General features: G+C 40.3%; 2 protein-coding genes across 4 annotated transcripts in view; one reads left to right on the forward strand and one right to left on the reverse strand.

Moving 5' to 3' along the window:
- pkd1b (polycystic kidney disease 1b) overlaps window positions 1-25013 on the reverse strand; it is a 41132-nt gene that overhangs the window by 14827 nt on the left and 1292 nt on the right. The window contains exons 2-22 of the mRNA XM_082544121.1: window positions 19049-19299; window positions 16584-16764; window positions 16210-16403; window positions 15312-15430; window positions 15013-15160; window positions 14231-14496; window positions 13372-14133; window positions 12181-12312; window positions 11854-12029; window positions 11592-11728; window positions 7183-10850; window positions 6542-6694; window positions 6263-6403; window positions 5815-6091; window positions 5504-5606; window positions 5250-5378; window positions 4979-5129; window positions 4336-4473; window positions 3358-3502; window positions 2594-3280; window positions 52-205 (exon numbers count right to left, since the gene is read on the reverse strand). Of these exons, the coding sequence (XP_082400247.1) occupies window positions 52-205; window positions 2594-3280; window positions 3358-3502; window positions 4336-4473; window positions 4979-5129; window positions 5250-5378; window positions 5504-5606; window positions 5815-6091; window positions 6263-6403; window positions 6542-6694; window positions 7183-10850; window positions 11592-11728; window positions 11854-12029; window positions 12181-12312; window positions 13372-14133; window positions 14231-14496; window positions 15013-15160; window positions 15312-15430; window positions 16210-16403; window positions 16584-16764; window positions 19049-19145 (7958 nt within the window). The 5' untranslated portion in view covers window positions 19146-19299. The remainder of the gene's footprint in view (window positions 1-51; window positions 206-2593; window positions 3281-3357; window positions 3503-4335; window positions 4474-4978; window positions 5130-5249; window positions 5379-5503; window positions 5607-5814; window positions 6092-6262; window positions 6404-6541; window positions 6695-7182; window positions 10851-11591; window positions 11729-11853; window positions 12030-12180; window positions 12313-13371; window positions 14134-14230; window positions 14497-15012; window positions 15161-15311; window positions 15431-16209; window positions 16404-16583; window positions 16765-19048; window positions 19300-25013) is intronic.
- Window positions 21664-24344, forward strand: LOC309713347 (ankyrin repeat and SOCS box protein 12-like). 3 transcript variants are annotated; one of them, XM_082544902.1, is made up of 4 exons: window positions 21738-21965; window positions 22056-22091; window positions 22613-23380; window positions 24011-24344. In XM_082544902.1, exons 1-4 carry the CDS (start codon window positions 21944-21946, stop codon window positions 24160-24162), a joined length of 978 nt encoding a protein of 325 aa, XP_082401028.1. In that variant the 5' UTR covers window positions 21738-21943; the 3' UTR covers window positions 24163-24344. The 3 variants fall into 3 exon arrangements, with proteins under 3 accessions (XP_082401029.1, XP_082401030.1, XP_082401028.1); XM_082544903.1 differs by lacking the exons at window positions 21738-21965; window positions 22056-22091 and adding an exon at window positions 21664-21731 and having other exon boundaries at window positions 22610-23380; XM_082544904.1 differs by lacking the exons at window positions 21738-21965; window positions 22056-22091 and adding an exon at window positions 21674-21731.

Consider the following 25013-nt stretch of genomic DNA (forward strand, 5'->3'; position numbering starts at 1 on the left):
ATCAAAATGAGCAATTAGAGCAGTGAGTTGCAGAAGAGAGCCGTGACTCACAGGGGAGACAGAAAAATGGTTTCTTCCGAGGAGCTGGCCAGATGAGAGAGTGTAAGAGCCCACTCTCTCATCAGGGAATCCTGGGATGCATTGGTCCTCGGCACTGCAGAGCTTGCTTCAATCTTGACATGTCCTACAGGCAGTGGAGCTGCTCCTAGTGGTGGATATTGCAGTGTAAAAGCAGTAATTTTATTAATAATAGCACAAACATATATTGCAGGTTTAATAAATAATTATGTACAAGAGGCACTACATGGTTGGTCCTGAAAGATACCTCCTATCCTGAAATGTGTACACTCATGTTATTAGTACATTTATTAATGAAAATGCATTCATATTTTGTAAGTATAGTAGTCATTGCATTGTTCGGGACTGACAGTAAAGTAACAGCAACACACTGATTATTTTTAAACAGTATTATTTTCTTTATCTAAAAAGATAAAAAGCTATTCCCTGACTGTGATGTTTGCCCCCTGAGGTAGTCACTATGGACTGTAATAAACTGACTAAAAACTAGAATCATGCACAACAGACGTACAGTGCTATTCTTTTTTTGTTTTGCATATTTGTCACACTTCAATGTTTCCAACAAATTTTAGCATTAGACAAAGATAACCTGTAAAAATACAAAATAGATGGGGTTTTTTTTTTTACTTTTTAAATCTACCTTGCCCTATTTGAAAAAGTGGTATGATGTGAGACATTCAGAAATGGAAGAAAGTTTGAATAGTGGTGAATGTTCTCAGGAGTGGCCGATCTACTAAAATTAGTTCTAGAGCACATCACTGACTCATCCAGGAGTCACAAAAGAACCCGGAACAACATCTAGCAGCTGCAGGTCTCCGTTAAGGTCAGAGTTCAAGATAATAATAATAAGAAAGAGATGGGCAAAGATGGCATGGGAGAGGTCCATGGCAAAAACCATGGAAAACATCCTGATGATCCCCAAGACTTTTGGGGAAAATACAGTTGAACTTTTTGGAAGGTTTGATTCCTGTTGCATCTGTTTTCATTTCATAAAAGACCAGGTTTGGATAACTTCTTTCTCTTAATAAATGATATCATTATTTACTAAAGTAAAGACATAATTTAAATCTTTGTCTAATATTATGATTTGGCTTCTTATATGAAATGTACAGGTTTGATAAAATGTGTAATGTGTAAAAAATATTGTGTAAGAAAGGGGGCAAATATATATTTTTATAGCACAGTAGCTTTGGGTCTGAAAAGCTCTAAACCTGTATATTATTTAGCAGCCACCAGGAGGCTGCAAAAAATGTTTGGTCCTTTTGAAGTATATAAGAAAATTCCCTTGGCGTTGTATTCATTTTGGGTTATATGAATAAAATATTTAATCCATTTTATAAATTTAGGTCATAGTACCAGAAAGAATGACTATCCTGGCTAGAGTTAAACACTCTCACCCACATAGCAAAATTGGTATGGCCCGGATCTGTCCCACACAATGTGCTTACACATGGCCCACACAGTGTTGCCAACTTAGCGACTTTGTCGCTATATTTAGCAAGCTTTCAGACGTGAAAGCGCGTATCGCTTTTACTCTCAACAAGCAGCGGGTGCTGTAACGCAGTCAGTTCTTTTACTCTTTTACTCTTATGCTGTTTTGTGGATCACAAGGTTTAAAACTACTTATAAACACACACACACAAAGTAACTCCACCACAGTGCCTATTTCGGGTCACTTTTGCCGGTCCAAGCCCGGGTAAAGGAGCAGGGTTGGAATTGTGACATTAAAAAAAACAATAATTGCTAAAAGAAATTTAATTTGTGCTGTGCTGGATCTATTTAAGAACTAAATAGAAATTAACCAGCAGTGCCGGCTTGATACCAGATCCGGGCCAGACCTGCTTGCTATGTGGGTTGGCTAAGGTTTGTGATAGTTAGCTAATAAGTGTATGGATTTTTGCACTGAGATCCTGGCTACTAGCTCGGCACATCTGGTTTCAAAACACAAGAATAGTGATGATGACATTGCTCATCTCAAGGCTTCAGACTAGAGCACTTATTTACACCTATTTTTCCTGGTGTAAAAACATAAATGCATCCTGGTAATCAAGATAGCTAGTAAGCGCAAGCATTAGCTGATAGCTCCCCAGCTCACTCTTCTTTACCTGGTAAATGTATTTATTTATAAACAACAGCCCAGGATGTTAAACAGTTATATCAGCCTTGCGAATATTTTATGAAAAGAAGAGGTTAATGTCTTTAAAATCAGACCTAAAAAACACACAATGTTCTAAACTCAATATGAACTTTTGTAACTGTGTTTGCAAGAAAACCCCACAGAGCTCCATTAAGTATCAGGCTATAAAAGCAATGAGCTGTGATATGCTAAAGGACCCATAGAGTTTAGGAACTGTGTATTGACTTAATAAGAGGCTTTAAACTAAGAAATAGTAGCTTTTGTGTTCATATTTGTAATGGGTATTTAGCTAAAACTTCTACACTCATGAAAACAGAAACAGGTAACAAATCTGGAGCAGGACAGACCCAGAGTAAGAAAAAAATAAAGAAACTGTACCTGGCGCCAAGGTGAACTTGAAGGCAATATATAAACCTGCATTTTCATCCAGGCTATCTGGAACTTTTACTGTGAAGTTCAGCTGTCCTTTAGTCGGTAGTGTTACAGTAAGACATGTCCCATTCCTATCTTTACCTACTCTCTCATTTCCATGATCCAACGAGTACTTATTTGGCAGGGCGACCTGAATGGCTTGTTCAGGGTCCAAACCCACAATGGGTATGGGCTGACCCTGAGGAGTGCTGAGCTCCATGGCCACAAGAGTGGTGGAAATTGGAGGATTGGCTCCTTCCAGTAAAGCGTTGTTATCCAGTAGTTTATCCAAACCAAACAACACCTGCACCACCTCAGACTCTGTATTCTCCAGATGAGCTATCAGGGAGGAGGGCATAGTAAACTGACAATGATGAGAAGCCTTAGATTTGTCAGGAAATGATGACTGCCTCGTTATCTGGTTTGACTGGCAGAGGAGATCAGAAGGGTCTCCTTGGAAACCCACTGAGGTGATATAGTTGGTGGACAGCAAAAAAGGCACCTCGCCAGAAACATATGAACGCATCAGTGTGCGCATTAGAGCTCCAGCATGACTCAGTGCTGACAGGGTGATTACTGATGCTCCCTGCAGAGTTCCCGAGTAGGCTGGGTAAAAACCACTGGATGATTCAGACGCGGCTGCCAGAGTACTACCTGGAAACACATAGAATATGGTAAATTTGATGTCAGTACATGACTATTTCATGCAGGAGATGGTGGTTGGCCAGCACCTATAACATTAAGGATGTTTCTTCCCTTATCTGCGGCTGACAAAACGGCAGGATCCGTCTCTTTCTCTATTACATGGATCATCTTCCCCACAGTTTCCAAAACTTTCTTCTGAGAGGTTTCACGTACCAACTGACTGGGAACAGCCTGGAGTAAAGAAAACATGCAATGTCAATGCAAGCAAAAAGAAAAAGAAGACGACTATGCTTCTGTTGGGATTAAATAATTTGCAGTGCCTCAATAATTCTATGCTTTTTAATAATAAGTGTTATAAAGTTATATAGTGTAGTATTAAGTGGACACAGCCCTGAAAAATAAAGGCATTAGACCATGTGTCCTTGGAGAGTAGAAAGCTGCAGACTCTCACTCACGCTTGCCTGGGGAAATGTAGATAAGAGGGGACCATCTCTAGTGGAAAGTTACTGAAACGCTGTTGTTTAGACTAGAATGAGAGAGCTTCTGTAATAAAACTGTCAGGGGCACACCACCATTTTGAGATCCACGGCAACATGTCATGCAGGACGCATCTCCCTTCTAGAAGTAATAAAGTGTTAAATGGTCTACTGAGCAGTGTTTTGTCTTCCATCGGATGCCTCTGAGGAATCAGTGTTGATATTTACACTTCACATAGTACATAAAACATAAAAGTCATGCTCTTGTTACTAAATCTATAATTATGATCCAGTAATATAATGTAAAAGGCTGAATTTCTGCATAATAAGTAGGTACGTAATTTATTTATTTTTTGCATTGTAGTATTACTACTTTTGTCATGAACCCCCCACAGCAAGATACCGAAGCCCAAAGTTGCTCCATTTCACGTCTGTGAGCTAAATTAAGCTTGCAGTGGGGGAGTGGTGCTGACCTTTTCCTTCAATTCTCTACCAGAAAGCCAAGTAAATTTTTCCAAAATGTCAAACTGTTGCTTCTTCCCCTCAAGCTCACAGTTTTTGTCTGGGCATTGTCTGTGGGTTCCTTACCACAGACTGCGACAGTGTCGCACTGATCTGATCAACATCTAGTAAGGTGGACACAGGGAGAGAGGCGAGAGCTTCTGTTACATTTTCTCGGATCTCCCTCCTATCCATGAGTTCCTCGGCAGTCCACTCAAAGTCCATCTGGTGAAAGGAGTGAAGTGCAGACTCAGGATTCAAAGTAACAAATAATAGTCAAGTTTTATTACAAAACTAGTAGCTACAGGCCAGAAAAGGAAATCAATAAGAGGTAATCCAAGTAAAATCGTTTTCCAAAAGGGAACCAATAGGACACAGGAATACAGAGATTTAATTTTCAAGAACATCGAAATACATAATGAGTGGCAGGGCAATCGGGATGTTGGGTACAAGACGGCATCAAGACACGATGTAAGACCATTCACCCAGGAGAGCTCAAAACACCAGTCACATGATTGCCAAAGAAGAAAAGGAAATGAATAATCACTGAAACATGAATTAACTTGACAGAGGGAAAACACAGAAGGAAACACTGACGGGACTAATAGAATTTTAATCTTATAATCTAAACTAAAACTCCAAAAAAAAAAAGCTCAAGAAAAAATCTCTAATACCAAAATCCACAGACCATGACACATGCACTGGAATATGAACATTTTACATACACTACCTGATTGAGCTTGCTGGTGAGGGCAATGCAATACGGGATGATTTCTTGAGGGTTACCATGTTGGACCAAAGCCCACAGTTCAGTCTGGCTCTTGTTTCTGAGCCACTGACTGGCAGCTTCATTGACTGCAGGATTTTCCACTGTTAGTGTTCTTGGGAATGCAGAAATGCAGGGCCACATCAGTTCAGTGCATTAAACTTTACAGACACTGGGCCTGAGATGTATTATTCATAAAGAATTCTCTTAGATTTTAACTAACACGACTTCTCACCTGTTCAAAGCCACAGACTTTGCCCCAGAATGGTTCTCTACAAGCAGAATGACTCTGATAACTGACACGGTTTCTCTTTGTCCAGGACTTCCCACTGGGACCAGCGTGCTGAACGTTGACTGTGTCCCCCTTGGGAGAAAAATTCAGACAATCCAAACTATAACTTTGTGTTATGAAAGGCTTAATTTTAAAGGAATAACTAAGCCTGCATGTACTTGGATGTCTATTAATAACTGCAAGCTGAGGCCATTTACCTATAGAGTGTGAGCACAGGGCACACAGTGCTAATGAGCTGACATAATGCCACCTGGAAGGTATAGATCAACTGAGAGACTCTGCTTTCATCATCTTGCCATCCTATCCCAGAGAGAGCAGATGTTAGACACAACCATAAACAACAACGTACATTAAACTCCAGCTGTGTGATTTTAACTTGTTTCATTAAATTTGTCAGCTGGGTTGAAAAGTGTGAAAAAAAAAAAACATTTACACTTTTAACCTGTCAGATGAAAACATCAATGCAAATTAGATTGTGTAGCCCTGTCGTTTTATAACTTAGTGATACCTGAACAGTTGTAGGTGACCTTTGTCTCCAGTAGTTGTATGTCTGACTCTGGACTCAGATCACATAGGCCGCCGTGTGGTGGATTGTTTGTTTGTATCATCAAGACGGCACTGCCCCGTTCCCCACTGTGAGGCTGGGCTACATCTAGGGCAAAGTAATAACTCTGTCCTGGCTGAAGGATGCCTGATCGCACCACCAAGCGAGAATATTTCCCTTTAGTGGTGACCTCATCAAGGACAAGGGACAGACCACTTTGGTCATGAGCTCTCCATTTGTACTGTAGAAGACACGTTCATGAATCACAGTAATAACAAAATATATAGGCATATTTATATATTTCCCAATTTAAAAATAATCAGCCAGTCATTACTTTAATTTATCTACTAAAGAAATAATTAAATACAACCTCACACAATATTTCTTTTGCATTTAATTTGACAATAGTTACCTGTGCCTGGTCATCACATTGTCCACAACGTCCAGAAAGGATAACGGGGGCGTTGTAACTGATGTGGTTAGCAGATGAGCGAACAGAACAGGATACACATTCTATAGTCACAGGAAGCAAGTGAGCGTCACTGACAGTTACCTGAAAGAAATAAGACATAAGACAAGGTTTGATGGTCATTCAGCCCAGTAGCTTCTTCCCTCAGTGACATGTTCATCCATACCTGCTTATATCTCCAAAATCATCTGATTGCAAGCAATATTCAACATAACTCCATACCGTTTGGTTAACAGAGGAAGGTTTCCTTCCTTCCTTGTGCACAGTAAGGGTGAAAATGTAGATTGTGCCAGGGTGTAGATGATTGCTTTGTATAGTCATCCTACTGCTGGTCCACCCGATGGGCTGCTTTACAAAAGAGGACTCTTTGGAGTTCTGCAAATTGTTGTTATAGTTAGACGCACGATCTGATATCCTCGTGTTGGTGTTGTTCCCAGATCATCATACTAAATGTTGTTCCAGGATCAACATTGCAAGTGACCAATCAGATTGTTGTGACGTCATACTTTTGCGACTTCGGGAAAAACCGGCGTAAAACAAAAAACTGTACTTAAGCTGCGAGAAACCACCTCTGTCCGCCGATCAACGGACCCTAACCCTAACCCTAACCGTAACCCTTTAATAAACAGTAAGCAGAATTGATATTGTCCTTGCAACATTGGAATTTCATAAATGCACGAATGGCTTGGCGCGCAAAAGAATAACGTCACAACAATGTGATTGGTCACTTGCAATGTTGAACCTGGAACAACATTTTCATGATGGTCTGGGAACAACACCAACATGAGGATATCAGATCATCCATAGTTAGACACAGAATGAATGCAATACAATAGAAATCTTAAACATACAAAGCTGCCTACCACTGCCATGCAGCTCCAGTGATACTGAAGGGCATCTTCTACTCCTGGCTCAATATCAGGGTCATAAGAGTCAGACCCATCAAGGACAAGGTTGTTTAAGCTGGACCACCATCTGTGGGAGCCTCCCTTGATGAGAGCTACTAATGGTGAGTGGACCACTGTGATGTTAGTCTTCAGTTTGAGGAGGATGGGAGTTTCCTGGAATGAAAGTGTGAATACCAGGCAGTAGCTCCCTACATTAAGCACATGCTTTGGGATTGAGAGAAAGGGTGTTGCATCCTCCAGATTTTGGAGAATGACTTTGTTTCCGGAAATATCAGTGTTGCCATAGGCACAGTCTGACTCGGTGAATACCTCCCACAGATAGAGAGTCTTGTAAGAAGAGCAATTAATATTCATACTTGCTTCAAAGAAACTTGTTCTAGACCTAAATATAGTAGACTGGCTTTGGACCAGGGAGGCCTGTGGGCTGGAACATTGAAGATCCTCCACCTCTATGTGTAGCTGTGAGGACACATTGCTGACACTGTTGAAAACTGTGACCATAACTTTGTATTTGCCGGTGTTATAATAAGTGTGGTTAATAGCACTTGACTCTGTCACTAATAATTCCTTGGACTCTCCAAAGTCCCACACATATTTAATATTGCTTCCTTTGCCCACCGTTGCAGAAAATCGGACAGGATGTTCAACAAATATTTTCTTTGAATGACAGACGAGCTTTACTTTCCTAACAGGCCACTCGACTGTAGCAGTCAGGTTTACTGTCTGAGAGCATTGTCCATTGCTGGCTGACACACTAACAAACAATGAACCACTATCCAAAGGAGTAAAGAGGACTTCTTTTCCCATGAGCCAAGTGGGCCTTGACCTTTCCAAGTGAAACATCCAGGTGTAGTTGACTGGAAATCCACTTTGAACCTCTGCTTTGAATTGGGTTCCTTTCTGAGCTTCTAGAGTAGTAGAACAACAGTTTACAAGTTGCAAACCTTGAACTTGCTCAGTGATTAGAATGCTAGAGGACGCCTCTGCACTACTGACCTGGTTGAAAGCTTGAACTGTAACTATGTGTCTCCCGACTGGAAGACTTGATGTGGTGTATTGGCCCTCAAAAATATCATGACTTAGAGTCCAGTGTTTGTTTTGGAAAGTTATAAGAAAGCTTACATTGCTTCCTTTGGAGATTGTTGGAATAAATGTTACTTGTTTGTTACTACAGAAGGAGGACTTGCTATTGCCCAGCACAAGACCTTTGACTGCATCCTGGACTCTGACATTGTGTGAAACCATCTGCCAACTTATCTCATTGGAAACATTCAGATACACCTGGTAGGTGCCTGCATGTGGAAATCTGTAGATAAATGTTTGACTGGTTGAGGTGAAAATGTTCTGTTTAGCAGTTCTAGCTTTCCAGTCCCAATGCAGATCATTACCCTTGTGAATAAACCCATGAAAGGAAAGAGTAGCACTTGCATTGACATAAAATGGATGTGTCTTGTTGTCAATTTGAAAGTCTACATCTTGGACTTCTTCCTGAACCAAAAACGGTTTGGTGTTGTTACTCTGGCTAACAGCGTTCCAAACTACAACTGTGACAAGATAAGAACCCAGACTTGGAAAAGTGTAAAGCAGAAAAGGTTCCTGTGTCTGAAGGGGTAAAAGGTTAGCATTCATATGCCAAAGATATTGTAAGTCTGATCCGGTATCCACAAAAACAGAGATATTCACTACTTTCTTCCATGCCACAAAGTTTGACTGTACTGTTATGACTGCATTTTTTACACGTTCAACTACTACTAAAGAAACACTCTTGGTAACCTCACCCAACACATTGGAGGCTCTAAGCTGAACTGAAAGATTACCAGGTGTTCCAGGTAACAAATGAAAAAGTTCTCCTTCACCTGCAATTTGTTGGGTTGTTTCACTCTGTCTGGCAAGCCAATGGAAAGTAATGTTGGAGCCTTTGGTGACTGAAGTAGTAAACAACACTTCCTCATGAGTTGGTATATATTTCTCATTTATCAGGCTTTGACATTCAATCTGAAGTCCCTCTATTCTTTCAAATGCCTCAATTAAAATATCTGCCTCTCTTTTACTCAATAGATTCTGTGCTATAGCGCTTACTTGATACACTCCTGGTCTCGGGAAAGCAAATCTAAACTCATGAGTTCCCTGACTGGTTAAAGATATGCCTTCTACTGTCCAAAAGTAGCTGGCACTGCTAATTCCAGCACTGCTAACTGCTGTGATGACAGTTTCCTCTCCTATCACAGAATAAGGGTGGCTGGTGTGAAGTGAAAGATCTGAAACAGGGAGTAATACGTTCACTGTGAGGGTTGTAGAGTCCCGGCTAACAGCGTTAAATGCTGTTGCAGTGATTGTGAACTGACCCAACAAAGTAAAGACATGTGAGACGTTATGTTTCTGCTCCGCTGGTGACCCATCTCCAAAGTTCCACAGCACTGACACATTGGTGCCAGCACAACTGGCAATCCAAAATGATGCTACTGTATTGACAATCAGTGCATCACTTTGGCTATTGTGCCTAATAGAAAGTCCGCTCACTGGTTTTTGAATGGTAATGTTAACTTTGGCTGTTTTGCTGCTGACTTTGTTACTTGCTGTTACTGACACCTCTTCAACACCTTCATCTCCAAAGACAAAACACCTCTCAGAGTTTTCAGTTACAGCAGCAAGATCATAGGAGTTACTAAACCATTTGAACTGGTAACCCATCATCTGTTCAGGGGACACTAACACACCAAAGCATATTTGTTCGCCAACTGCCACCACATTCTTTGAGCGTTGCATCACAACATTCGTTATCGAACTTTGAACACAGACACTCGTATTAAATGAGGTACGTGTGAAAGAACTAAACACAGTCAGGTTAACATGAAAAATACCATGGCTTGGAAATATATGCATGGCTGTGGACTGTCCTATCACTACAGTTACATTTGAGTCTTTAAACAGCCAATGAAAAGTCAGACTGGATATGTTTCCATTCACCAGAGCTGTAAACTGCGTGTCTTTTCCACTCATGATGCATTCTGTCGGGAGAACACCTCTAATAGTCAAAGCATAGACCTCAACAACGATAGACTGAAAAGCTTTGCTGACAGAATTATAGACAGTCACTTTTACTGTATAGTTCCCTGGAAACTTATAGATGTGTGAGATGGAACCATCTGTAAGATTCTCCTGCTGGGACCCATCACCAAAGTCAAAATCCCAGAGGAGGTCAGTACCAGTAGAAACCTCAGCTTTGAAATCTGTAGCAGAGCCAACTTCACTTGATCTGCTGCTGGAGACAGTTAATCCAGAGATTTTCTCCATAACTACCACCACGTGCCAGGCACTAATGGATGAAACTGTGTTATTAGCCAGTACTGTGATGTTGTATACTCCTGCAGATCCAAACCTACGGCCAGTTCTAGCGTGGATGCTTTGGACAGCTTTAGAACCATCTCCAAAGTCCCATGTGTAGAAGACAACAAAAGCGGAGGGTTCGGTGGAAGCTTCCAGGTCGAAAGTCTGGTTGACAACAGGCACCAAAGTGGAAGGGGAAATGAAGAGGCTGATTAACAGAGGGCGGACATTTATCTTCATGGATGTTTCAGTGTTGTCATATTGATTGGAGACTTGAACGTGAAGTGTGTAGTCCTCTGGATTAAACACAGAAAATGAATTTTGCTTTATTGTACTAAATACTATAAGTGCATAGCAGTCAACCACAGTGTCATTTGTGGTACTTCCTACTATAGATTTGAGAAAATTTCAAAAATATTATCCTTTCTAAAGTGGTTAAAAAAAATATGAATCTCCATTAAAAGAGAAACAAATGGTTTAAAATATCTACATATGATTCTGGGGTCTCTGCCAAAAAGGCAACAAAGAGAAAATGTAAAAGTTAAATTAAATTAACTAAAAGTTAATTTAATGTTTGCTTAACTGGCTGTTTAAAGCACCATTAAACTCATATTAATTACCTTTTTGGCCAGCGTTTGTTGGAGAAACTAATTGTAAACATAACACTGCTCTACTGCGAACACATAAAGTCAATATGCTGAAGGAGTTTGCAATCATTTGCCTCATTACACATCAAGCAGACATATAGGAACATTAGTATTTAGAATCTGGTTTGGTTTTAACCAAAATGTGCAGCACTCCCAAATGCTCTAATATGTCCTCCAGACTTTCTAACAGTGTTGATGCTTGGTAGGTAGAATACAGTGGGTTTACTGGAGTTAGTTGCTAAAATCAGCTTTTTTGTTAAGAAATAGGAAGGTCTGATTAAAAGTGGCAGTGAACCAAAACATTAAAGACATGGGATGTAAAGTTAAAATAGTGAAAAATATTACAATAATCAGCAGTGTCAATAATTTAAGTCTTCTGTGTGTGTTTACCTGGGATCTGATAGCTGTAGTTTACCGAGTCCTGGATATACATTTGCTTCTCTCTTCTTGCCACATGTGCTTCCATGGCCTGACATGGAGCAGGCTGCGTGTGGATGACACTGCTACTGCCATCCCCAAAATCCCATCTAAGTGACAAGTTGCATGAAAAGCATACAAAAAGAGCTTTATGAGTGCATTTTCAGTGTGAGACTTTCTTGTCAATAAAAATTTCAATAAAAGTCTTGGGAGAGATGGCTACAGAAGTCCTTACCTAAAGGTAACTGGAAGGGAGATATCAACTCTGACCCTCACAGTGTAGAGGTGAGTAACATCCACAGCCACAACCTCACTGACTGACAGGAACTCTGGGTCAGCTAGCAGCGTGATTTCATCTGCAGTCAGGAGGATTTGCTGGCTCTGTGAGCTCACGGGGTTGGATGCTGTCACCTACAGATAGTTCACTGATTACTAAAACTGCTTTTTCAACCCTTTTTTCTATTACGGTAACTGTAATCATGAAATTTCTATTTGTTATATTTGCCAAATAATTTATAACAACTAATATCTGAGCATAGTGCACTTCTTTCTTTTTTTTTACCAGCAGCTTATACTCAGCAGGTTTCTTGAACATTACACTGTAAGATCTCCCTTCATAGGCAAACTCTTTCAGGTCGTCAATCACCCATGAGAATTTTACTGAAGAGCCGCTCTCCACTGTGGCTGTAAATGACTACAAAATAAAACATAAAAAATGTCATTACATTAAACTAAGGTAACTAACATTACTTTCATATCCATGTTTAACTGTGATTGCAACTCTTACTAAAACACTAACTAAATGTAATACAAAATAGTCAATGGCCTCCAATTTAAGCACTTAAGACGGCTCAACCACAAGTGGTCCAGTCAACCACAAATATTTGATGGAGCTTTCCATACAGCTACTGAAATACAACTGATATGCAAGGTATAAAGAAGATGCACTGACACACTGTACTCCAGGTACAGAAGCACACTCACAGGCACACCAAGAAACCCCAGGTTAAGATTAAGCAAGGGAATCAAGTCAGTCAGTGATGTGTCAGCCTGAAACACTGTGGTGATGAACAAAGCAATGTGACCAGTGCAGAGAGCTTTCAGCAACTGATGGATTCAAATATGAATCTTTGGGCCTATGCATTGTGAGCTGAAATATCTTGGACTTGATGAAATATTACACCAATGATCCACTGGAATTGTAAATTAATGTAGATAAGAAACATACTATACTTATCAACTTTATGTTACGTGTAAAGGTTCTTTAGGTATTCCTGCTATGAATTCTTGAAGTTATACTTGCAAATTTAACATTTTTTGCTAAAAACAAACAAAACCAAAAAAAAATCTGACAAAAAAAAACAAACCTCTGGAAAAGTTTTTAAGTTGCCAATTTGATTTCTCTGTAGTAAGAAAAATAAATAAATCTAAAATTGCCAGTGGCTGGAGTTATGTAGTATATTAGCTTTTTCCTGTGTTGGCCATCACACACACATGCAACCCTTATGTGGATAGACGGTTAAAATGATGGATGGATGGATGATTATGAACTATTGTCTGGGGACCATATGTGTCCTCCAGAACTTGGATAACAATTCATCTAGTTGTTATTAATTTCTTTTGGTTGCATTCAAACTGGCATAACAATTAACATAAACTGCTATTTTGAGACTCACACAAGCTATTTCGTTAAAATATATTGTTAAAAAAAAACTTAGCATCTTTGTCACTGTTTCCTTTTTGGTGGTCTCACCTGCGATGTATCTACAAGCATCCTCAGGCATCCATGTGGCTCAACACTAAGCCCCGTCACAGGCTCGTAGCCACAAACCTTCACGCTCAAACTCTGAAAACTTTGCACATCCATCACACTGATGTTCAGGATTTGAATTCCAGGTGATGATAAGACCAGAGTCACAGATGAAAACCAGGCATCCTGGGATTGCTTCCTACAGCCAAGTAAAGACTGAAACATATTTTCAGGACAGGATGGAAGAAACGGAACTCCAGTCTGGAGCACCGGGGCTGACCATGAGCTGCTGGCTTTTTCTCCAAACAGGGCCTTGAGAATAATGACAGTTGGGGCATTGATTTGGACATGAATCTGGTTCTTATCATCTGGGAGTGGGTGAATGACCTCAAGTTGGAATTTAGACCTAAGACTGGGATTAGGGCCTGTAGTAAGGGGCCTAATACCACTGACAGTGGCTGTCTCTGTCGGAGTATAGTCAAAGATGTCTTCATGCTCCGTAGCTCTGTGAAGGGTGTCCACATAAAGCATCCTTAGATTACACACAACTCCATCCACCCACTTGCTTCCTTGGGGCAGTAAAGTAACTCCTTCCAACCAGCCTCCCCACTCCATCCCCCTGAAGGACAGGTAACTTTGGCTCCAGGGAGAGTTTCGAGAGGCTTCACTGTTTAGGCAATGTAGAAATGTTCCAGAGTCAAGAGTGTGCTGTATAGCCACAATATCATCAGGGTAAACCACGATGGCTCGCTCTAAGAGGGACAGCTATTGAAAAAACGAACATGATAATGTGTAAAGAATTATTGTGGCATACGTTTTAAAAGGTGCATTTTCCAAAAAGGTTGCAAGATAATCAACAAACCCTTATGGTGTTTAGCTCGAAGGTGGGGTTTATTTTCAGAGGCAGGTCTGCCACCACGTGATAGAACGGTGGTAAGTCGGAGTATCTTGGGGGTAAGGCAAAGCCCCGATTTCTGATGGCAGAGTCGTAGGTGCTGCATGGACTGGTGGTGAGCACGCATGCCTCCAGTAGATGGCACCAGTGCTGCCCTGTGCTGCAGCCCCCTGTAGTGTTACACAGCGGTACTGCTGAGCAGCAGCTGAATGGATTAAGGAGAGAGCTGCAGCCTGACAAATAAAAAAGCAGATTATCACCTACAGTATCAGACAAATACATCCTACACCTCCTTCCCATTAGCACCTACTCAGCTCGACTCAACTTGACTCGGTTTTTAGCGTTTTCTATCAGGTGGTAACTTGGTTAGTAGTTGTACCTAGTCAGCCTGGGTTCCCATCAAGCTGAGTCAAGCAGAAAATGTGATGTCGATAGACTGCGTGCCATCACTGAGAGTGATGTCACTGAATAACCCAAGAGCCTGCATCATTTTCTGACTCTCTTCTTTTAGTCTTACAAAAGGCCATAAAGTGACCAGCAGGTATACATCACCTCAGTGTCCTCCAGTTTGTGTTGTGTTTGTGTTGCGTACAAATGACACACACTGCACACTCTGCCTTCCTATAACTATCCCACCAACATTGAGGTAGTACTAAATTGTACTGAAAAATATCCCAAACTGAGTTGAGTGGATCTGAGCCAAGTAGGTGCTATGAAAAATTAGGCTTTAGTCACAGCTGTTTCAGTACCTGGAGGTACCAAGTGGTAGTTAGGGTTGCAGTAGGGCCGAAGTATCTGGACACGAGCCAGAGAGGACACAGGACTGGGCTGGACCACCAGTTCCACTGATAGCAACTGACCTGCATGACTGAACCACAAGCCTGGGAAAAGCTGCATCTGTGGGAGACATGGGAGCCTACTTATATACAAAAGTTGTGAGTGTTTCATCCTCTCCTTTCCCTAGTTTGGAATCACATAGCAGCCGTTCATCTTATAATATCCTATGAGTCCTTGAGTCAGGAGTCAGTGATTAAGCACAATACTTTACCTCTGCTGTGTGCCGTCCGATGTCTGGAACACTGGGAAGAAGCTGCACGTGGGTTTCCGCATATATGCCGGTCATGAGAGCCAATCCAATGAGGTAACTGTCTATCGATGGTAAAGGCGCTACAGGAAGATGAATAAAACAAAATCACCTCAGTCTATTTCAAATGACATTTTTTATATATTTGACCTGACCCATTGAGGCATGGACACTAACTAACAACAGATCCTTCAAGTCCTGTAAGTTGAGAGCTGGGGGGCCTGCATGGTATCCCACAGATGCACAATTACACTGAGATTTGGAGAACTTGGAGGCCGAGTCAACACCTCAATCTTGCTGTCGTACTCAAACCATTCCTGCTTTTCTTTCCAAGCTCCTTAGACCAGTCAAGAAATACTATTTCCATGAAATGCTGTGTATGGCTGGCAATAATGCTTAGGTAGGTGTTATGTGTCAAAATAACATCCACATGGATCCACAAGGATTTCCAACAGAACGTTACCAAAAGCTTCACACTGCCTTCGTCAGCTTGCCTTCAACCCATATTGCATCCTGGTGCCAGGAGTTCCCCAGGTAAGCGATGAACACATTAGTCCCTAATATATCCCACCCACTAACAATGTCATGATGACGAGAATAATTAGTGTTATTCACTTCACCTGTCAGTGGTCATAATGCATGCTTGGTCGGTGTTTAAATTAGGCTTTGCCAAATTATCAGCATGTTCAGTCGAGCTGTGTTTTTCTGTTTCCAGAGCTTGAGCTTTGCTTGCCCTCTGCTTTTGTTTGTTTGCCAGCTTGCCTGCCACCTGAAAACTACCATACTGCCTGCATTCAGTTCTCCTTCCTGCTTTCACATTCATGCGTGTTTCTGGTGTCCTTTAATGAAACAAAAATCTCACCATTTACTTCCATTTCACAGATGAAATGGTATTGTCCTGCACACTGGGCCTTCCTCCACCTTCCCAGTGTTCCCAGTGCCATCTGAGTGCACTCCCCTGGACTATCATCATCTTTGTCCCGCCATATTGGACTTTGTGACTGAACAACCCCTTCCTGGTCAGAGTCCTGCAGCCATACCCACACAGTGGTTTTCCTAAAATACAAAATGTTACACATTCTGTGTTAAAGATTAAAAACAGGCTGAAGAAGCATCTCCTCCTGAGAACCAGGGTCATCATTTGTCCTCTGCAGTAGACACACAAATCACAAAAAAACAGAAAGTTCTCAGGAGAATATGATATGAATGACTGTGTATATTGTTTGTCAGACTCACAGTGGAAAGGCATGAAGAAAGAAACTTTGAAGTTCTAGGCTGTCAGCAGCTGCTAAGTCCCCTCCCAGGGTCGTTCTGCATGAAGCCCGTGCTTCAAACCATGACACTGCCATCTCTGACAGCCAATAGCATCGTAGGCTGGTCAGGTGAACCTGACTGCCTTGCGGGCAGGGAATGTTCTCTGGAAAGCAACAGCAAAACTTAGCGAACCACATGCAAGGAGTGCTTTCTTACATAACTCATGTGAATCACATCAGTGATTAGCTTTAAATCCAGCTGAACAAAGACACATTTGACAGAATCACATTTCAGCTTTTAGGTTTAACCTTGACGTTGTGTTTGTGAGACTTCAAAGCACCTGCTGGTTTTATCAGGAAATTTGAGCTACAGCACTGGTTTTAGGAGAGAAGCGCTACATGCTCCATGTGTAATGTTCTGTATGAAATACAGTCAATTTAGTGGGACAAACATTCCTCTTTAAAAGTTCTCTGTTACAAGTAAAATGCACACATTCAAACTGTGACAAGATCATCAGAAAAACTTTAAACTATGAAAAATTGAAGTATCCATTAATAATAATAATAATGGATTGCATTTATACAGCGCTTTTCGAGACCCTCAAAGCGCTTTTACAATTCCACTATTCATTCACACACTGGTGGAGGCAGCTACAGTTGTAGCCACAGTTGCCCTGGGGCAGACTGACAGAGGCGAGGCTGCCATATCGCGCCATCGGCCCCTCTGGCCATCACCAGTAGGCGGTAGGCGAAGTGTCTTGCCCAAGGACACAACGACCGAGACTGTCTGAGCCGGGGGTCGAACCAGCAACCTTCCGATTACAAGACGAACTGCCAACTCTTGAGCCACGATCGCCCCATTAGTCTCTTTTTACTCCTTTACTCTTTTTAGTCTCTTCTATCCTTTTTACTGGGCTGACACACATCATAATTCTTAATCTGAAAGGTAAGTACAAATGTCATATTAGCATGCAAACCATAAAGATTTAAGATTTCCCTCTGAACTGTTGCAATTGACTTACAAAATCAAATAAAAAGTAATTTTTCCCTCATAATTGCACTCAGGTACAGGATCTTCTTTGCACTCAAAAATTATTATTTTATAGGCCTTATTACCATGAAGCGTTAATTTTAAATAAAATGCAGCTGAAATATATAAAATCAACAGTTTATTTATTGATAAAATAACCAAATATATGGTTGGTATAAATTCAATGGATACTTTTCAAACAATTTTCATTTGATCAGCTTCCATTAAATTTAATATTTGAAATACTTGCATTTCTTAAGTAACAAATTATATGGGGAAGAAATGCATGTAATTTCATATTTAAAGTGAACATTACATTTTGGGCATTTTTTTCTTTGTTGAGTGCAGTCGCACAGAAGGAAGCCTCACATATTAAGTAGATCCTCTTGGGATTAAACCAGGAATCAAATATTCAAACTGCTACAATGTCGAGATTTTGGGAAAAAAGTTAAATAGTTGGTAAAAGCTGGTAAATATAATATAATATTGTTCAACCCTTCAGTGATTAAAAATGTATCATTATCAACAAGAATTTCTTGAAATACATCAGTGAAACTGTTGTTATTTCCAGACTTTAGTCTGGTAATTATTATTAAACACCAATAAAGTTGGTGTTTAATAATAATGATTTTTTTTTAGACTTACAGGAGGTGGCAGGTAATAGTTACATTGTGATAGCAGGATTTAATTTTGAAAGTCTGTCATTTTAACACATGTTCATAAACTCCTAAATAATGGAGCACTATCATTTGATGAAGAAGGAAGTTTTATTTTGAAAAACAAAAAACCATAGCTTTAAAGCATCTACGAAAATATTTCATATTTTGAAAAAAAAGGTTAGTTTAAAGAACACTTTTTGATTGGCTGGTACAAAACTAAACACAATGTCATCTGTCTTCTTCAAAAATATATGTTTAAGTTATTTTCTATTACATTTAAGTATATTGCACTTTGTCTTTAACTCGGTTTAACTCACTTTAATAAACACCAACGTTATTAAGCTTTATTAAAGCTTTCTGGACTTTCTTGCAGTTTGTTAATGTGCTGACAAAATTTGTCCACAAACAGCCACCAAGCTGGCAAAGTCCTCGCTAAGTAAGTACGCATTTCCAGGACTACGTTTCTGCCGCACACACAAGGTGAAAATAGGAGTCACATTCTCTTTAACAGTAAACAAACAGCAACATATACAATAAAAGCCATAATGCACAATCCTTGCTGTATACTGACAACACATGTAAAGTGGATGAAGAGTGCTACAACAATACTGTCGTATTCTGTGATCTCGTCTTCAAATGTAACCAGACGTTTTCTGAATTTTGAAATTATTTTGAAATGTTGAAGCTGATACTGCAGTTTTTCCAGAACACAGCTTTTCTTTTCCATTTAGTAACCTGGTACAAACTTAAGATTCTCACCTCCAGCAGTTGTGATCAAAACCATGCAAATAATCCAGGGTAGAGAGTGTTTCTGCGGCACAAGCGTGGCTCTCATCTTGCCGAGCAAATCACGCATGGAAACAGAGCATTGTAGAAATTAATTCTCTCCTTGTATTACACTAGATTTGAAGATTCTCCTCATCTTAAATTTAGTGTCTTATCTTCCTTTCCATCCACTTCTGTGCCTTCTGCACACACACACATCTCCACTGGGCCCTCCTTTCCTCCTCCTGCACAGACACTATGAGTTATGGTGGTACTGTTGTTTTAAAGGCCTCTTCTCTGTTCTCCGTGAGCGCCTGGGTGACTTTTACTTTGTCTCTCAGCAACAGCCATAGAAGCAGAGTGGACAGAGGAGGCCTGAGCTGCTCATTACCATGTTGTAAAACCTCCTGGCACTCAAAGGAAAGAAGCAGACTCCCTCAGGCTGGATGCAACTAAGGGTCCTGACAGAAACGAGCCTCACAGCCCAAAGAGTCACTGCAGTAGTTGTTTTAGCTTCACAGCACAGTGTGGCCACAAGATTTTTTTTTCTGTTAGAGCTAGAAAGGTCACTCTCCTGCAGTGTGTCCACACACTGTTGTCTCAGCAAGACCTCACCACTTACCCAACAAAGGCTCTGTGACGCACACGCAAAGACTAGATTTGAAAGGCAGGATGCCATCCGGGTTGCCTGGAGAGTGAACAAATCATGTAGAGCAGGGGTGGGGAACTCCAGGCCTCGAGGGCCAGTGTCCTGCAGGTTTTAGATGTGTCCTTGATTAAACACAGCTTATTTAAATGGTTAAATGACCTCCTCGACATGTCTTGAAGTTCTCCAGAGGCCTGGTAATGAACTAATTGTTTGATTCAGGTGTGTTTACCCAGGAGGAGATCTAAAACCTGCAGGACACCAGCCCTTCAAGCCTGGAGTTCTCCCAACCCTGATGTAGAGGGTGGCGATAACGTTGCATTAACTTAGAAGTTTCTGTATTTTTATTTTTATTTCTTTCTTTCTTTTTTCTTTCTTTCCCAAGAACTTAAAATTCTATAAAGGGACCAAAGTCACTGGTTTCTGTGAAGTATATAATAGTTCAGTATTTATGGATTCAAATGGTTTTCTACCACAAAGCAGAAAAGAAACAACTCTTAAGTCAATTTAAAAAAAAACTTTACCGATACAAAACTTTAAGATTCAAATTTTGCTAATGTTCTACAGCATGTTGGTCAGCATGACATGTTCGTATAATGTTCGTGTTCTTTTTGGTTCAGGCACATTGCCTCCTACAAATGTTCAATGTTTTTAGTCTTATTTTATTGTGGTAAATGTACGAGTGTTTCCCACTTCTATTTGTATTAACTTCCAATGGGTTGTTATATTTTGTTTTATTATGTTATGTTTAGTTATGTTAAGAATATGTGATCTGAATTCATTAGCGCTAGATATTAATAATGTTGCATCCAAGCAAGACTGGGGCTGTGTGGTGTCATCTTATATGGAAAATACTCCTGGTTCAAGACCAGTAGGATGCATGCCCAGCCTAAAAAAAGGGAAAGGAATGTTGTGCCAAATCAAATGTGGATCCATCGGCTGTGGTGACCCCTGGGTGATGTAACCTTTCATGAAGAGTGAAACTAGCAAAAAACTTTTTTGAGAGAGAAAAACATCACTGGGGTTAATGAGGGAGGTGGAAACACAGTTGCAGACAATTAACCAAAGGAGATGGGGAAGTAATGCAAGCCACAGAGAACAACACTTACCAAACTATAACAGGAAGAGAGACACAACCCAATGGAGAATAAGATTAACTTAACACAACTAAACAGGGAAGGAGAAAAATAAAAAGACCGACACAAAGACGAGAGTGAAGGAACAGAAAGGGAACTGTTAAGGGAACTGACAAATCTAAAGTCATTTATAACTAACAGAAAAACTACAGGCACAAATAACAATACCAGGAATCAGATGGGCTTACTCATAAGCATAAGGCCTTACAAAACAACATTATTGACATGTACATTAGTCACTCATCAAAACCCAAAAGGAATAATGAACTAACAGCAAACTGAAAACCATGGGTCCAAGAGCCAAGAAGCATGGCAAATATGGGATTTTATTCCATTTCAATTCACAATGTCAGTTTTCACCATGACTTTATGTATTTTTAACAAATTTTCCTTATATTAACTCAGCAATGAAGTGAATAAAATTTCATGTTATGATTGAAATGGTCCATTAAAAAAGTGCCTATGCTTTACCAGTTACATCAGACTGACCTATAGGTAACTGTGAACTGAAACAGTTACAGCACTAATAAAACTACAACTCAAAATCAAATTAAAGTTCCTGAAACTGTGGACTGCAGCTCATAAGGGTTCCCCAAAATAATTATCTGCATTAAAAATCAGATTTGCAAAAAATCAGATTTGATTTAAGTCAGTTAATAATACTGTTGTTTTGTTTTTTGTTTTTGTTTTTTACAATTTAATAGACTATTTATATATTTTGCTATTGCATCTGTTAAATATCTATTATGCTATCTATATTTATTTTAAGCTTCAGTTTGCCATTGCAAATAAAAGTCACTAGGGGGCAGCAGCGGTACGTCACACAAACACACCATCGAGGAAGAGCAGAAAACAGGAAGCAAAGAAGGAGGCTGTTGATGGTGACATATCTTAGGTAATGTTAAACGAAGAAAACATAAGGGTTTAGCTTCGTTTCTTTGAAATAAGCACTGTTAAAGGATGGAGATGTTTGCGTACTAACGGGATATTTGGAATTTAATATCTATTTGGGTTTTTTCACTGTGGTTTTAGGGTGAATATTAGCGAAGCTATTTATCGTCCGCGAAGTAGTACTGATAAGAAACACTATACGTGTGTTTATGTTGTATGTCGTGTAGAGATGCGATGGGTAACTTCCTTAATATTAGAGGCATGAGTCGGCATGTACACAGTGTAAGAAAGTTAAACTAAATCTGTCCCATTTCTTCCTACAATACAGCCTCACGGGGGAAAATCGCAGTACTTCTAATAAACGGTTGGTTTAATTATAAAAGCCTTTATTCCTTTTTATGCCGAAGGTTTCCAGAAGGTTTTATTTATCATAAACAAGCATAGATTGATTAATTGGATGCATCGTTCGGACGATTAGTTTTGCGAATATAAAATTGTAAAGATTTTGAATGAAGTTTGGTGGAAAAAGTCTTAATGACCAGCTTAAACTTTAACGCCTATATATACTTTTTTTTTTTCCGGAAATAGAATAATAACTTTATCTTGCCACTTTTATCCGAGTCAGATCTGAAGCCTTATTTATATTTCACCTGAACTTTGGATTCTATGTTTTGTTGTTGTTGTTGTTGTTGTTGTTGTTGTTGTTGTTGTTGTTGTTTTCTTTAATACAAAACACTGGTTGCTGATTTGGTGCCCTAAGGACACCAAATCTGTTTTGAGAACAGATGACGTTGACAAACAGAAATGCACTGCGGTGTTTGTATGAGGACCATACGTTTGTATATTTGGTGTGTTATTTATTCTCTGTCTTTGCATTTGCAGCAGGTTCTATGCTCAAGCTAAGGACCGCTGAAGAAGAGAAAAGGAGTTGTGAAATTTCCCAGCTGAGGCAGGCTGTGTTACAAAACAATGACAGACTCCTTGATGAGATGCTCTGCCAAGAAATCTACAAGAAAGTCATCAACTGCAGAGGTGGCTGGGGCATTGCAGGCACACCCCTGCATGCTGCAGTGTCTAAAGGCCACCTCAGCTGTCTGCAGGTCCTTCTAGCTCACGGTGCCATCATAGACTGCGTGGACGTCAAGGCCCAGACGCCTCTGTTCGCAGCCGTTCGAGGGAAATACCTTGACTGTGTCTTAACTCTCCTCAAAGCTGGCGCCAACCCCAACGGAAGCTCGTCCAACAACTGCTCGCCGGTCCTCACTGCTGCAAGGGAAGGCGACGCAGAGATTCTAAAGCAGCTACTAAAACACGGCGCTGAGGTGAACTCCCGCGCCAAAGTCTTACTGTGGACCTCGAGTGCCAGAGTCTCCAGTGGGCCGCTTTATTTGGCTGCTGTTTATGGACACATGGAGTGCTTCAAACTGCTGCTCCTCTACGGGGCAGACCCAGACTACAACTGCACTGATGCCAAGCTGCTGAGCTCTGACAAGCAGCCCAAAACTGTGCTGGAGATGTGCCTTAGGCACGGCTGTGGCGTGGAATACATCCAGCTTCTGATCGACTTCGGTGCAAACGTCTACCTCCCCACGCTGATCATCGAGAAGTCGACGAAGCAGAACGAGGCTGTGGAGCTGCTGCTGCGAGAAAGAGGTGTCGGACAGATTCTTCAGCGCTTTTTCACTTCAGATCTTTAACACTACTGATGACGATGTAACTGAAGGAGTGCTAAAGTTTTATCTATGAAATAAATACATTTATAATATGACTTCTAACATTTATCCTCCAGGCATCTCTCCTCACTATTGCTTTACATACTATATGTTTGACTAGCATTTGTATTTAACATTAACACACTTTGTAGGTGTGATTTTTTTTTTTCCCCATAGTAAAAGCTAAAATTCTTAAATAATGTACTTACAATATGTATACAGCAGCAGTTATATGTTCCACTCAGTTTTATTTATATAGTGTCAAATCACAACAGCAGTCACCTCAATATGTTTTACATTGTAAGTTAGAGATCCTACAATCAAACAACCACCGTTGAGTAAGCACTTGGTGACAGTGGGAAGGGAAACTCCCATTTAACAGGAAGAGTCTTCTGCCAGACCCAGGCTCAGGGAGTGGCAGCCATCTGCCACGACCAGTTGGGAGATTGTTAAATATATGTTGGATGTCTTGTTTAGTAATAATAGTTACTGTAAACTTCATTAAATATAAATAATATTATTATCATTCATGATATATTGTGGGTATAACTTTCTTCTGTTTTGTCTCCAGGAAATCCAAAAGCTTTGACCTCACAGTGCCGACTTGCTGTGCGGAGACACCTCAGAAAGATCAACAAGATCAACTGCATCGACCAGCTGGAAATGCCCACAAGTCTCATCAACTTCTTGCAACACAAAGCAGCACCAGTCACTGTTCTGTAGATAGTGAAGGTTAAGTTATTTTATGACCTGTGTTTTGTTTTGTTTTTTATTTTAGCTTAAGCTTTTATTTGCAGGATTTGAGCCCCTTTGTCCTCTTTTTAAAATGGCTTCTGTGTGAGTATGCATTGTTCTTGCTCTTAAGACTGATTCTTCAGCTAAAAGAATAAAGGTGGATTATTGTTGTGGAATTGTAGTTCTTACACTTTACCTGTCCAAGGTGTGCCCAATCTCAAATGAACTGTTACAAAGGTTGTTTGCACTGGAGTTCCCAGTGCAGTCATGTTCTTCTCCTTAATGATTATAGTCAGAACAATATTTTCTAATTCACACGCAAATTTTACTTTACACTCGATTCGTCAGTTATGGAGTGTCGAGACCTGATGGAGGATCTGGTATCTACCTCAGGATCGTGCAGTCTCACCTCTGAGATCCATAACACAGAGGCTGATGTTGGTAAATGTGTACAAGCCCAGTTCCAAAGACAAAGTTGTTATGCTTCGTGACACTCAAAGTTGGGATTAGGCTGTAAAAGTAAGTGGTACTAAAAGAAACGCCTCGTTTGTGCCTCTGTCCCACTGAGCTGTCAACAAAGACTTTGATCCTCAAATATTTCCAAAAGAACAGTGACCTTAGACAGGCAAAGTCCTGTTGCTTTGCACATTATCACAATTCTTTGTGATGATATTATATAAATAACTGCCAAAAACCAGGACAAAAAAAATTTAAGGGAGTACAGACTACTCCATTCATCTGGTCTGAAAACAAATACTACATGAGAGGGGAGGAACTGACATATGAATAAAAATGGACACAAGAAGAAAAATTATATGAAGTTTGCTAAAATGAGAGAC

The sequence above is a fragment of the Aulonocara stuartgranti genome (genome assembly GCF_965226115.1).
Source record: "Aulonocara stuartgranti genome assembly, chromosome: 8".
In the NCBI taxonomy this organism is placed as follows: Eukaryota; Metazoa; Chordata; class Actinopteri; order Cichliformes; family Cichlidae; genus Aulonocara; species Aulonocara stuartgranti.